This window comes from Ailuropoda melanoleuca, chromosome 14 (assembly GCF_002007445.2).
Source record: "Ailuropoda melanoleuca isolate Jingjing chromosome 14, ASM200744v2, whole genome shotgun sequence".
Taxonomy (NCBI): Eukaryota; Metazoa; Chordata; class Mammalia; order Carnivora; family Ursidae; genus Ailuropoda; species Ailuropoda melanoleuca.
The window spans coordinates 86,109,226-86,124,439 of NC_048231.1; the positions used below are offsets into that span (position 1 = coordinate 86,109,226).

The 15,214-nt window shown below is 39.0% G+C and overlaps 1 protein-coding gene and 1 long non-coding RNA gene across 3 annotated transcripts in view; one reads left to right on the forward strand and one right to left on the reverse strand.

The window, feature by feature from the left end:
• Window positions 1–12,658, reverse strand: LOC105235551. 2 transcript variants are annotated; one of them, XR_004620310.1, is made up of 5 exons: window positions 12,529–12,658; window positions 11,638–12,430; window positions 1,568–4,389; window positions 1,222–1,297; window positions 1–854 (listed from the first exon to the last, which is right to left on the reverse strand). It is a non-coding gene; the product is annotated as an uncharacterized LOC105235551 (long non-coding RNA). The 2 variants fall into 2 exon arrangements; XR_004620311.1 differs by lacking the exons at window positions 11,638–12,430; window positions 12,529–12,658 and adding an exon at window positions 7,065–7,087 and having other exon boundaries at window positions 1,222–4,389.
• The window catches only part of POLI (DNA polymerase iota), a 24,092-nt gene continuing 21,357 nt past the window's right edge, over window positions 12,480–15,214 (forward strand). Inside the window, exons 1-2 of the mRNA XM_034642697.1 lie at window positions 12,480–12,824; window positions 14,196–14,306. Coding sequence (XP_034498588.1) covers window positions 12,677–12,824; window positions 14,196–14,306 — 259 coding nt within the window. The 5' untranslated portion in view covers window positions 12,480–12,676. The remainder of the gene's footprint in view (window positions 12,825–14,195; window positions 14,307–15,214) is intronic.

Here is a 15,214-nt window from a genome sequence, read left to right on the forward strand (position 1 = left end):
TCTTCCTAGTGACTCATGAGGTGTATTAACTTGCTAAGGCTATTGCAACAAAGTATCACAAACTGGGTGGCTTAAACAATAGAAGTTTATTGTCTCACAGTTCTTGAGGCTCGAAGCCCCAAATCAAAGTATTAGCAGGGTTTGTTTCTTTTGAGGTAAGAATGTGTTCCGGGCCTTTCTCCTTGAAGTGATGGATGGCCATCTTCTCCCCATGTGTCTTCAGACTTCCCCCTGTGACTGTGTCTAAATTCCCTCTTCTTATAAGGACACTGGTCATATTGGATTAGGATTCACCCTAGTGACCTCATTTTAACACGATTCCCTCTGTAAAAACCCCATCTCTAAGAAAGGTCACATTCTGAGGTACTGAGGGTTAGGATGTCAACATATGAATTTGGGGACCACACAATTCAACCTATACCGTGAAGGATGGTTTATTTGGTGAATTTAGGTACAAAACCCTTTTTGTTGAAGACCTAATTCTTTGGTGACCCATTGATCTTAGTAACAGATGTTCTCCCTTACTTTCTCGATTTCGAGGCATGTCTCATTTTCACTGTTGAATCTATTCAACTGAAATGGAAAAGAGCAAGTAAGTTTGACCTCCACACCACTGCAAAGGAAGGGTAGTGAGTTCAAAGACCTACATGTGGATTTCAGGCATACTCAACTTGGCATTCAATCTTTCCATATACAGATCTTTCCCCAAGAGCTTAGGAACAATAGGTAAGAATGAATCTACCACCCTCTGCAGAGCATTGAAAACATGAGACGTGTGGTTGTGGTTGAAGTCAGTCTGCTGGCTTAGCTACAGAGTATAGTGTAAGCAGAAGCCTCCGAGGATGGGCGTTCACCTGTGTCAAAGAGAAAATCGAAAAGACTATTTTTATAAGGAACATAGGAGTGATAGGACACTAACAAAGACCAGACTTCAGTAAGTTCTGTTGGGGAGCAAACTTGTTAAGAAACACAAGGCATGGAAGAAGACTCTCTTTCTGTGGCTAGAATACCTATAAAACTGAAAAGTAGCTTCTTTATTATTAAACACTAAACTAAGTTTATTTGCAGTTTTAATAGAAACAGTCCAGCTAAAATGTTCCTTGTAGCAGTCGGCCTTTTGCATTGTTCCCTGAGTGCACCCCCGACGTTTGAAATATAGTCTTCATTTTCATTTGTCGTGTACTAACATGTGCTGCTGCACATCTTAATGTAGGCACTTACCGAAAATGTCTTTGATGCAGTAAGACAGGTTCTACCTAATTCTCCTCTTCTGACGCTGCAGGGTTCAACGATAAATCTGGAAGGGAAAAAAAAAGGGAACCCCAAAACCCTTTTATGAAACCTTCTCCAAATTTGTATTCAAGTAGCGACCAGTTTAATCATTAATGATAGGCCTCCCCTGCTACCAACAGTTGCTAAATGGTAGCAAAAGCTGTGCAGGAAAATCTCAGTGAGAGGCACGTAGAGAGGCTCTGAAATAATCCTTAGAAGAGACTGTAAAATGACTGTTGTCGGCTTCATGCCTGGGACAATGTGAAGGAGCAGAGGCAGAAATCCTCAGAGTTACCTTTTGCGGTAGCCTGATTTCCAGTCCATGCATTTGTTTATTTATGGATGCCCTTCCACCGTGCAAGAGAGGCAAGTGTGCCTGCTGGGCTGAAACCAGCAATAAGAAATGGTGTTGACAGTCACTGAGCTCCAATACGAAGTATTGGTACAACGACTGTAATGAGAAGGAAATAATCTAGCATTTCCTGAACACTCACAAAGTGACTAGGTTGCGGCTTCACCAACGTTACTGTGCATATGAATCACCCAAGACATCCTCCTAACAAGCATGTTCAGATTCAGCGGGTCTGGGGCAGGGGCTGACATTCTGCATTTGTAACAAGTGCTCAGGGGCTGCTAGCTGCTGATCCCCAGACCAGACAGTCTGGAGCCCGAGCAAGAGCCTGGATCCTTCCTATTTAATATTTACTATAAATTTAAGACATATATATTATTATTACCCTTTAAAATGGACATTGAAGGAGAGGTTAAAAAGTTCATAAATGAGGAAAACTGAAATTTGACAAATAGCAGAGTTCTACTGTTTCCAGATTCTGATAACACCCCATAGGAGCCCCAGATGCTTTGTTTTTTAAAATTTGTGTCTCAAATATGCCTCGTCATCTGTGACATTTGCCTAAAATTCAGAATCTTAGGCCTCACTACCATCTATTAAATTATAATTTCTAGAAGACATGCCTAGGAAAAGGTATTTTAAGTTGGCATCTAGATTATTCTTGTGCTCAGGAAAGTTTAGGAAGCAGTGATCATGCAGGTCACACTACAGTCCTGAAAAGTCAGGTAAGGAGCGCTGGTGTTCTTTGCTTATTACACCCCTTGGAGAGAACACTGTCTGATCAGACAATGAGGATCTCAGAACCCCTTTACTCCATTTCGACTTCACTGAGAAGGGCTGCTGATGCACAGGGAATGAAACTTGTGGGTTTTGTGATGTAAGGGATAAGTTTAAACCTGTATCTTATAACAGGGTGAGAAAGTATACTATCTAATTATGTCACTTTAATTGTAAGGTGAAAGCAGCAACAGGCACAACGTTTTTCTTCCCTCTTTATCAAGCAAATGATCTTTGTCTACCGATCCAATTACAGAGCATCTGTATTCTAGAATAAAAGCTCAACTGAATAATATTTCCCATGTCCAAAGTCCATAATTAAATTATTTAGTTGGAACTGTCAATGAGATCAGAGTAAGATTGGTTATTTATCCTTGCTTTGAAATGGTAACTTTGTGCCTAGGAGATTACCCATAAATTTTTCACTATAGTTCTGAATGGTAAATAAAGGGCCAATGAGTAGACTTTTTAAAGTAAATGTTGAGTTACTTGTTTTAGATCACTGACCTCTTTTCTGGCTTTTAAAAAGCACATTTATTATACTGCAATACCATACATTATTAAAAAGCACTCCAGGATCCTGATATAGTTAAGTTAATGTACTTATGAAATACATAATTTATTAGCTTAATACATTCCATTACTAAAAGAACCTAATAACTTGATAACTAGAAGACCTTGGATTTTCTCATCTATTTCTACATATTGAAGAAAATAGAATTATGTAAGATCATTTTCCAGTATCACATTTCCTCTTATAATTAGCAGAATATTTCAAATATGTCAAAGGACTTGTATTACTGAAATTTCACTATGATACAACTTCACTAAAGGTAGAATTTGTTTCAGGCTAGGTCAACCCATACAAATAGTGAGACATTTAGAGATAGCGCAATCTGAGGTCAAAGCCTAGATCGGGCCAGTTGTTTAACTTTTCTGAGCCTCCATTTCCCCTCCTCTGTAAAACAGAGACATTTCCTTCTTGAGTTATGCATTAGACTAGAGAGAGACAAATGGGCAAGCATGTGCTAGGTGATTACTGAAGAGTAATTATAAAGTGGTATTATTGCTAAACTGCCGAAAGGACTTACTTTTAATGATTTTATCATTTACAAGATGATCTCAAAGAGTGAACTCCCCCAGCACTTGATTAGCAAAATTTGTGGGTATTTACTTCCTCCACTGGACCACAGTGAAGTCAAATGTTATCTACATTTTACTTATTCAAATTCAACTATATGCACTTGACAAGAAAGAAAAAAAATGGAAAGAGGAAAAATTTTCCCCAATTTTAAATTATTTAGGCAATTTAGCCCAATAGCCCACTCAATGAGCCAATACTCTAGCATAAATACAAGATGAGAAATGTGGATCTTTCTCTCAGTTGGTCTTGCCTCCAATAGTCTTCTCCAAGGACAGACATTTTGCGGTGCAAAGTATAATTCTGGCACCTTGAAATGTATATTTCTGTCCAAAATATTCCTAAAGCACAGGTCAAAAACTGTACTTTATCTGCTGTTTAGCTAAAGAAACAATGCTCTGGTTCAAAGCTGGAGGGGAAACCAGCTCTATTGGAACTGTTGAGAAATAGTATGTTTCCCTCTGCAGTAACAATTTCCTGAGGAATTTTCCAACGCAATTACAAAAAAAAAACCTTTTTATTTTGAAATAATTTTAGACTTACAAAAGTTGGAAAGAAGTTGCAAAAATAATTCAGAAAGTTGTTGTCTCCCCTCTACTCAGTTTCTCTAATGTTAACAGCGTACAAATCGATAATAAAATTATCAAAAGCAGGAGACAAACACTGGTACAAAACTAGTGACCGCATAACTGATTCAAATTTGCCTGTTTTTCTCCCAACGTCCTTTTTCTGTCCCAGGATCTGATCCAGGATCCTAGCTCTCATATATTTGTTACATTTTCTAAGTCTCCTCCAGTCTGAGATATTTCCTCATCTTTCTTAGTCTTTTCTGATTCGATTTGTTCCCCTGTGAAGGGAAAGGAAAGCAAAGTCAAGTCAACATTTTTTATAAATGTCTTAAGTAAGAATTGATTTTTTTTTTAAAGATTTTATTTATTTATTTGACAGAGACAGAGACAGCCAGCGAGAGAGGGAACACAAGCAGGGGGAGTGGGAGAGGAAGAAGCAGGCTCCTAGCAGAGGAGCCTGATGTGGGGCTTGATCCCAGAACGCTGGGATCACGCCCTGAGCCACAGGCAGACGCTTAACGACTGCGCCACCCAGGCGCCCCAAGAATTGATTTCTTAAGTAATGCTGTATAAATCCAAAACCAGGATATTTCCTGCAGTGGAAGATTTATTAATTTGTCATTATACAAGTGAATGTAGCAGATGCCATTATTTGAATGAACATAACAGCCCGGGTGACAACAAAAGTAACAAAGTGCTTTTGCTCTTGCATAGTTACTGCCTCGTAGTAGGAGTCATTTTAGACCCTGGCAGGAGAATCTGTTACTAGTACTCCATGTCCATCACCTCAGATGGATTGCGTATCCAGCAATTCTGACTTCAGGTTCTTGTTACCACGGATTTCTTAATAATCTTTCTGGCTTTTACTCAAAAGAAAAATAAGCTAAAACTTAGAGACAAGAAAGAATCATCTCATGTGGAAACTCTTTTTATGGAGTGATGATTTTAACAGCAGTAATTATCTGTCAGGTGCCAGTATGTTCAAAAATATCCTTCAATTATGAAAATTAAATGGCCATTAACTGCATAGATAGCATCTTTTAAGGAATTTTACAGTATGGTAATAGAAATGGGAAAACAATAGTTGAGACCAAGGAGGTTTAAAAATTTTGGAAACATGAATCAGAAGACAGTAGCTATCAATTTATACACATGCTAACTAATAAAAAGGCAAACTGTTCTTTGCACTTTTGAATATCAGCAGCAACTATATGTTTCCCCCCCAGCTTTATTGAGGTATAATTACAAATAAAAATTATATATATTTAGGGTATGCAAAATGATGATTTAATATACGTACTCATTGTGAAATGATTACCACAATCAAGTTAATTAACACAACCATCACCTCACAGAGTTAGTTCCCTTTTTGTGTGTGTGTGTATGCTGGGTTTAGAGAACTCTCTTTTTCATTTTTGTCTTTTATTTGTAAAGATTTGAAAAAAATATTAAGGTTTATTTAGGTTCTAGTTTGTGATTATTTTTTAAAATAAGTTTTTTATTTTGGAATACATTTACACTTACAGAAAAGTTGCGAAGATAATAGAGGTCTCTCTCAGCCCTCACCAGTTTCCTCAGGAGTTCATATCTCACACTACCATGGTACTTCGGTCAAAACTAAGAAACCAGGGGCGCCAGTTGGTTAAGCTTCTGCCTTCAGCTCAGGTCATGATCTCAAGGTCCTGGGTTTGAGCCCCGCGTAGGGCTCTGCTCAGTGGGCAGTCTGCTTCTCCCTCTCCCTTTGCCCCCCACCCCCAACTTGTGTTTTCTCTCTCTCTCTCAAATAAATAAATAAATAAAATCTTACAAAAAAAAACCCCACCTAAAAACCAACACTGATGTATTTCTACAAGCTTGAGATTTTATTTGGTTTCACCAGTTTTCCCGTCGGTGTCCACTTTGTGTTCTGGAATTCGATCCACATTGCATTTAGATGTCAGGTCTTAGTCTCTTTTAACCAGTAACAGTTCCTTTTACCTTTTCATGACCTTGCTGCTTTTGATGAATACTAATCAATTGTTTTGTAAAGTTCCTCAGTTGTCTGAGGTTTTCTTATGATTACATTGAGGTTATACATTCTGGGCAAGAATTCCACAGGTGTGATGTTGTGCCCTTCAGAATGCATCTCACCAGTGGTGTATGATAGCTACGTGATCATTTGGTTGAGTCTGTGACTGCCAGGCTTCTCCACTGTAAATTTACTATTCCTCCCTTTCCATCCTCTATTCTTTGGAAGGAAGTCCCCATCTAGTCCACCTGTAAGATGAAGAGATTAAAATCCACCTCCTGGAGGGGGCTTATCTACATATAGTATTTAGAATTCTTCTATAAGGAAGATTTGTCTATACAGGACTTTTAAAAATCTAACATTATTAAGTTAGCCATCTGATGTTGAAATAGTGCCATTCATTTACCGCACGTGTGTTTTGGTAGATATCAGTAAAGTACAAGGCATACTAGGTGCCTGCCCTAATACAATTCACATTCTAGTAGGAGACAGTGATTAAAAACCAGTAAACAGCATATAAACAATTACATATTTGGGTGTTATAAATGATACTCAGTATGTCGTGAGAGAACGTGAGTCTGGGGGAGGCCATCTGAGAGAGTGTGGTTTGGAAAAGTCAGTTGGAGGTGTTGACATTTGAACTGAGAACTGGAAAAAGAGAACAAGCCAGTTAATGTGAAAAAACTTTCAAATGATAGAGTGGTCTGGAGGATGGAAGTTGTCCTGTGGTTAATTTCATGCATCACTTTGCCTGGGCCACAGGGTGCACATATACTGGTTAAACACTATTTTGGGTATGTCTGTGAGAATGTTTCTGGATGAGATTAACATTCACAGTAGTAGAACGAGTGAAGTAGAGTGCTTTCCCCAATGCGGATAGCCTCATTCAATCTGTTGAAGACCTGAATAGTGCCAAAAAAATAAGGAAGAATCTGCTTTCTCTACCTGTCATAGAGTCGAGACATTGGTCTTCTGCTTTCAGAGTTGGACTAGCACTGGAATTTACACCACTGGCTCTCCTGGTTCAGACGGGAACTGTATCACCAGCTCTCCTAGGTTTCCAGCTTGCTGACTGCAGGGTACTATATACCCCCAGAATAGAAAGGGGGCCCAAGCAAGGAAAAAATGATAAACTGTTATGAAAAGAAGTAAGGAAGAAAGGTCAATGGTGCTGTGAAGACCATGGCAAGAAAGCGGTTTGATTTTTACTCAAAAGGTTGTGGGAAGCTTTTGAAAGGTTCTTAGCAGGAAAAAGAAATTATAGATCATTAAAAGATCATTTTTAGGGCCCACAGGTGGTAAAAGGCAGATGTTAGGAGGCCACTGCCATAGGCTAAGCCAGAGATGACTGTATGTGGCCTGGACATGGACTGCGTCAGTGCAAATTCAGAGGAGTGGAGAGATCTGAGAGCATGTCCGGCAGTAGAACTGACAGGCCTCATGTGTCATAGCGTGCTTTCACATGGTGTTTTCCTAATTTAAAAAAGATAAAGATAACATTCTTACTAGACTTGTAGATTTGTCCTAGGGAAGGGTGAGTTCAAACTCCTGAAGAAGGGCAAAGATATATGTACAAGGATGTTTACTGCAGCAGAAAATCAGGGATAAGTGTCTATCAATATGGAATTGTAAAATAATGCAGCCACTAAAAAGAATGCAGTATATTTTTGTGCATGGAAAAGAAATGATGTTTAAGAGATACTAATTGAAAAAACATAGTGCAGAAAGTCTGTATGGTATGAGCCCACTCACCTAAACTAGAAATGATTATCACTATGTCTACCCTCTACTGAGCATTATAAGAAAAGGTCTGATGCAGTATATCTATATATTGATAATAGTGGTTAACTCCATTAACAGTGGTTATATTAAGGTGCAGTGGGGATTATGGAGGATTTTCACGTTATACTCTATATTTTTTGTTTTACTAGAAAATCTTAAAGAATGGATGAGAAGGAAAATATATTTTTTTTTTAAATGAGGGGCACAAGCAGTAGTTTTAAGATTAATAGGAACTTTAATGAAGTCTTGAAGTTATTTTAAGAAATAACTCCTATACATATAAATATAATTTTCCTTTGAGAGTTTATAATAAACTCAAATCAGGTAGATGGAGATTACTGATTGAACTGAAATTATTAATATCTCCAAGACGATGCTGAGACCATATTTATCCATTTCCTTCATATTATCATCAAAAGCAAGTAAATATATAAAGGTTTTTCTATGTCATTTGTTCTGACAATCCATCTCACAATGGTTTTTGTGGTTTGGTAAAGAAATAGATGCAGATATATATTTGTGAAATTTAAAAAAACCCTAAATTGTGCTTTATGAAAAGACTATTAAAGCATGGTTATCTCTGAGCACCCAAATTATGGATTATTACGGATTATTTCTGTTTTCTTCTTACCTCCTTTCTATATTTTCCCAATTCTCCATAATAATCATGAATTACCTTTACAATCAGAAAAAGGGTTTCTTTTTTTAAAAGAAATTGTTACATCAAAGTTAGATGTCTATAAATGTAACATAGTAAACTTGATCTATTTCAATCTGGTTGCACTTTCTATATGACATCCAGTAGTTCTCCTTCCCTCAGTGGCTGAAGTTTGCGGACTTTATTTACAAGCTGGGACCCAGTGACTTGTATTGTGATCACATTGGTCCCCATCTCTCTCCAAAATGACAAAGCAAGGTCCATTGAGCACAACCTGACAAGTAACGTTTTAAATGTCATTACTAAAACAAATATGCATGCTTTTCATCAGACTTCTACAGAACCACAGAGAAAGGTCAAAGCAAAGAGAAGCTGACTGTTAGAAAAACTCCAGCCTCTTACACCTTCTCATAGCCACAGTCACATGGTATGAAGCAAATATTTTTAGGTTACACGGAGAAAATTTGAAACTGCAACTTTGATGTGCAATGGGATGTGCAAAGAGAGACACAGAGAGAAGAGGGTTTTTTCATGATGATTAAGCTTTTCGTGCAAAGGGTTTGAGATCCTTGGATGAAAGTTAAGTAAATACTGCATGACATGGACATTGTATGAGAGCGTGTCATAATTATAGTTTGCTTTCAATCATATGAAGCCCTTCTGTGTTTTCTGGTTTTAGCTTCTGAGCCTTGTAAATTATTTCTGACTCATCAGCCTTTCACCCTAGGGGTAACTCACAAGCTCCATAAAAATGTGGGTATTTTTCTTAAATCTCTTTTCTAGCAAATGCATTCCTTTTTAGCCCAGAATGTAAATTCCCACAATGAAAAGCAACTAAATAATACTTCTCTCCCTCTCCTATATCCTCCTTTCTCTAAAAATGTCCATTTATAATTAAAAGTACATATCCGAAGATCAGTTCTTCATTATAATTGGGGACCTGAAGCTGAGGAGAGAGTTGGGAGCAGGATTTAAATGCTACTACGAGGTCAGAGTGCCCAACCTCTGGTCAGCCCAACTGACACTGTGAGCTGGATAATTCTTTATTGTGAAAGGCCGTCCTATGCATTGTAGGATGTTCAACAATATCCCTGGCCTCTACACACTGATGCCAATAGGGCAGAGCTCCAACTCCCCAGATGTAACCAAAAGTATCTCCAAGATATTGCTAAATAAATATCTCCCAGCAGACAAAATCAATCCCCATTGAGAACCACTGCACTGGGCCAAAACCCCTACAAAACCAAACCCTTTGTGCCTTTGCCAATTCAAATTGTTCCTTCACCTCAGAGTCAACCTCTACTTACCTAGCTACCTACCAACATAAAATACAGACACTCACAAACACCTTCACACTTTTCACGTCAAAGCCCTTGAACATTGTCTAGTTTTTCTTCTGAGCCATATGTGGCCAATTTGGCTAGAAGGAGAGAAGCAGGCACTGGTAACTTTCCCACCCTTCACTGACATGGCTGCTCATACTTTTAACGTTCATGGTTTTTTTTTTTTTGCTTTTTTTTAAGATTTTATTTATTCGACAGAGATAGAGACAGCCAGCGAGAGAGGGAACACAAGCAGGGGGAGTGGGAGAGGAAGAAGCAGGCTCATAGCGGAGGAGCCTGATGTGGGGCTCGATCCCACAACACCGGGATCACGCCCTGAGCCGAAGGCAGACGCTTAACCGCTGTGCCACCCAGGCGCCCCTGTTCATGGTGTTTTAAGTGACATGGGTGTTTGTGTCTTTTAATGTTCATGGTGTCTTGACTACTGAAGCTTGTAAGTGTCTGCAGGTTTTTTGTTTTTTTTTATCTGCTAGTCACACTGCAACCCCATGCTCCCCCGGGAATACTGTTTCAACCATACTTTTATTTAATTAAATGTTTATTTTGTTTTATAATTCTCTGATTTGGTTTTTAAGTATGGAATTATGACCTAGGCTCAATATATTTATTTCCTGAAATTATCCTAGGTTAGAACCAGTTAATTAAAACTGAGGAAGGGACTTATAGACTTAAAAAAACACTTCCTAATTCATTCCACAACAAGGCAACACATATTCGCTCATATAAACTGTATTTTTATGCCTCTTAACATATTCAAGGGATGTTTATTCTCCCTACTACAAGTTATCTAATGTTTGAAGCACCAAGGAAAATAGGCAAAGGGAGTGATTTCCTCTATGGAAGAAACATTATTAATAAATTCTTTTCTATGGAAAACTCTGATAAGTGGATTTACCATTACTAGTTTAATAATCGTGAATAAGCACCTTAGTCTCTGCTGGCCTGATTCATTTTTGGTAAAATGAGAATGATGACATATACCATGTAGGGCATGAGATCATCTGTTTTAAACTTTTAGCCCTGTGCCTGACATACAGGTGTTTTATTAATGTCATTTCTGTGCTACTTCCCTCCTTTGTTCCTAGCACCGGCTAGTTTGTGAGATTCAGTGCAAAATAAAAATGAGTGCTCCTTTGCTCAAAAATTAAAAATTCCAAGATGACAACAGCAAAACATTAAACCAAGTGAGGGGCCCTTCTAAGCACGAGGCTCTCTTTGTGTTACTGCATCAGCTGTATACTCATAAAGGCAGCCCTGCTTGCTCGCCCTAGGGTTTTCAAGGTTCCATTTGTCTATTCTATCAAATTAAAAGCCCCTCTTCAATTTGACAATTGACAGGGAAATAAATGTAACTGACCAAATAGGGCTTGACTGTGTGTGTTGTTTTTCAATGCTGGCTCACTTTTACTCAAGCTGTTGAGTGTTAGTGGGCCTCAAGCTGTTATAAAGGTGCTATTTTAATCTGCCATGGCATTTCAGGGGTATCATTCTCAACATGGAGGAACTAAAAAAAAAACCAAAAAAACAAAAAACAAACACCTTAGTCGTCTATAAGAAATTGGACCTTAATGATAGCCCAAGAGGCACTTAGTGGCCAAAGAGGCACTTAATTGAAAAGCTCTTTATCCAGAGTTATCAAATAGCATTCATAAAGAAAGGAGCATAGCTCTAAACATTTTAGATCCCAGACTGGAGACTTTTAGAGACCTGGTCCAGATGTCTAAGAGTAAAATACCCAAAGAGGAAGACTTGGTCTCCAAACTGAACCCCAGTTCTGCCTGTTATTTCTTTTTCTTTAGGGATGCATCAGCATATCCTTTAAAGCGTTTGTCAAGGTTTTCACATCCTACTTGTAAGAACAGAATCCTGTAAAAAAGCAAAATATGTGTGTATGAATGTGTACAAATACATAGAAACACACACAGAGAAATGACCAAATTTCCTCTATTAGAACACACACACACACACACACACACACAGAGGCACACAAACATCTTAACAGAAGGCAAAGAGAATTAACATTTATTGAGCACCTTCTATGTGCCAGGTGTCATGGGAATACTAAAGTATATGTTAGTTTTCATTCATTCACTCTCAAGACAGTGAAAACTTTTTTTTTTCTTTTTTACAGTGTTGAAATTGAAGCTCAGAGCAACTATGCAACCTGCCAAAGTCACACAGTTAGCAAGTTGGAGGGTCTGGATTGGAAATTTTATGATTCCAAAACGCATATATCACAACCCTATGGACCTTAGATAATTAAGAGTTCAGGGGTCTAATCTGTCACAGTGTCTTTGAATCGAACAACAAACAAAACGCAACAAACTTTAACATACTTGCTAATCATATTACTTTACACGGCCGCCTTGCTCTTACCATAATTCCCACCCTGTCTCTCACCGTCCATCACCGTACGTCGTTTAGTGTCTAAGGGTTACCAATTTTGCTAACAGTTATCGGGAGAACAGGCTGGCCTCTTTGTAAAGCTAAAAAGTTAAAATTTGTGGTGTGGGACTCTCTCCAAAGATCTAAAAAAAAAAAAAAAAGACCTGTTTGGGATTTCAATCCCTCACTTCCGGCCTCGACTGGGCGAAAAGGAACCTCAGCACGTCGGACGAGAAGATACCTAGCTCGCGCGTTCCTCCCGGCAACTGCCTGGTCGGCCCGGACTACGCAGCCGTGAAGGCCGAAGCGGCTGGGGGCGGTCGGCTCATGGTTTCCCTGGAGACCAGGCGGAAGCGGCCGGAAGCTGCGCTGCGGTTGGCCGCGGCGGGATGGAGCCGCTGGGGGTGGAGCCCGAGGAGGAAGCCGGCCGCGACGAGGAAGAGGACGCGGCTCCGGCCATGGAGCGGGCGGAGGCGGGGGAGGCAGGCGGCTCGCCCGGTGCGCCCGGGCCTGAGGAGCCCGGCGGCCTCGCTTGGTGTAAATGAGAAGGGCGGGGCGGGCGGAGGCGCGGGGCGGTGGCGGCGGCCGTTGGGGTGCGACCGTCCCCGCCTCGTTCTTTTCCTTTCGTTTTCCCGGCTTGGTAGAGAGAGCTGTTCTCCGCTACCTGGTGTTTTCTGGCCAAGATCCCGAAATGGATGGCTTCGCCTAATAGGACTAGGGTGGACGTATCAATTATGATAGTCGAGGGTGCACTTGTGATCCCCCAAACAGCCCGGTCAAGGCCGAAGAGGCGCCCGGGCGGTGTAAGGTTGCGGACGCAGAGAACCTTGTCGCTCACTTGGCAGAAGTTGGGGCTCAGGCTGGGCTCGGAAGCGAAGACGAGGCACATCTGCAGTGGCCGCCTCTCCCTGACCCACTTCTAGCCTCTGGGCCCTACCTTGTACTGCCCAACCCCAGAGTCTGGAGCCAAGGCTCTAATTCCCGCCCTCCCCTCCCCCTTTCAACTTTTAAATTTACGAATAATTTTAGACTTAAGTTGCAGAAGCTCCTTTTCCTGATGTTAATGTCTTCTATGACTGTATTACGTATGTCAAACCTGAGAAGTGAACGCTGGCATAATGCTATTAACTAAAGTACAAACATTATTCAGATTTTACCAGTTTTTTCCATTAAAGTTTTTGTTCTAGTATCCAGACCAGAATACCACATTGCACTTAGCCTGCCTTGTTTTTAACTGGTTAAGAGCTGGAATCTCTTCTCTTATCCCCCTTCCCTCCCCACCCCATGACATGAGCTACTTTTTAAAATTCAAGAAGTGTTTACTCATTCTTTTAATTTAGCGAGTATTTATTGGTAGTCTGTTATATACCAGGCACTCTTCTAGGTATTTGGGATTCAGCACTGAACTAGATAATCCTGCTCTCATATGGGCACTAAATATAGTCCACTGGAAACCATAGGTCTGGCTTCTGCCCTTTTGTATTTACGATTCTTTTTTTTTTTTAAGAACATGCCACTTAGAATAATTTTTACTTGTTGAAATCAATGTTTAAACTTTCCTACCTCTTATGATTTAATCTAAATGTTAGAAACTTCCAAGTGATAGGATTACCTCTTGCATCTTCTATCATTGATCAGGATTTTTTGCCTCAAAGTTATTACTAGCCTGAGAAAATAGGGTGCACAAAGAAATACTAAGTAAACAGGACTGAAGACCCTATTGTAGATGGAGTTTCTCTCATGTCTATAATTTTTAGAGGCTTTGACACAAGAAAAAACTTAAAATCATTCTGCATTCTTCTTTCTCAGTTTCCATGTTTTAAGGAACTGCCAATTGCTCAGAGATGATAAGCAGCCTGAATATATTTTTCTGTTTCTTTGCATATTGTGCATTGGTTCATGATCAAGTGGTGCCAGAAGGAAGTTCTTCATCCAGAGTCATAGTACACGTGGATCTGGATTGCTTTTACGCACAAGTAGAAATGATTTCAAATCCGGAACTGAAGGGCAAACCTTTAGGTAATTTTGGACATTAATAATAAATTGTCATTTTGTATAAGAGTATTAGCTATTCATTTATGTTGGTTATATTGTGATTTATTAACCATATTAAAGATTTTGGAAGCAATTCTTAAGGTACTTTATAGACAGTAAATTTTGCTTCACTACCAGGTGTTACACTTATAAGCCTTATTTAATAAATGGTGAATTTTATACAAGGAATATAGCCAACTGAACACATGAGCAGAAAGACCATAATAAACTTTTAGTCTTGTTCTCAATGGTTGAAATTTTATAATCCTCTTATCTCAAAAAAAGTCATTACGTTGTAATGGATGTTTTCAGCTATCCTCTCTACTTTTGAAATTAACTGTTGGATTGTGTAACATATGACAAAAAAGTTGGATTTTGAACAGACCTCTAAATACTTAAGGCATATAGACTGTAAGTTTTCCATAAAAATACAAGTATCTTTTAAAATAAAAGGCAAAAATTTTACATTGAAGATTTACTTATTAATATGTTGGCTTATTTTAACATTTCTATTACATGCGTATCTTAAATTGGAAAAGTCATTTAAATTTCGAAAAATTTCTTTTATGCATGTAGTAAGAATATATCTTTTAGTATAAGCAAAAAGAGCAATTCTGGTTCACCTGCTGCTAACCTCTTGTGCCTCGTTTGGTTTTGATAAATCCCAGTTCAACCCAGCCTAGTTGATTTACTAAACAAGAACAAAGGGATGACGTTTTTGGTATGCCAGTATCAGTCTAGGATCTTTAAACTTTCCCGAAGTGTCAGGGAGTTAGGATTACAGGTTGTAAGTTTTCTCCTAAAGGCATTTGTAATTAGTAGCAGTATAACACAAGATGCTATGAAGATAATGCTCAATAAAAAAGTATTGTATAATTAAGACACAGGAATGA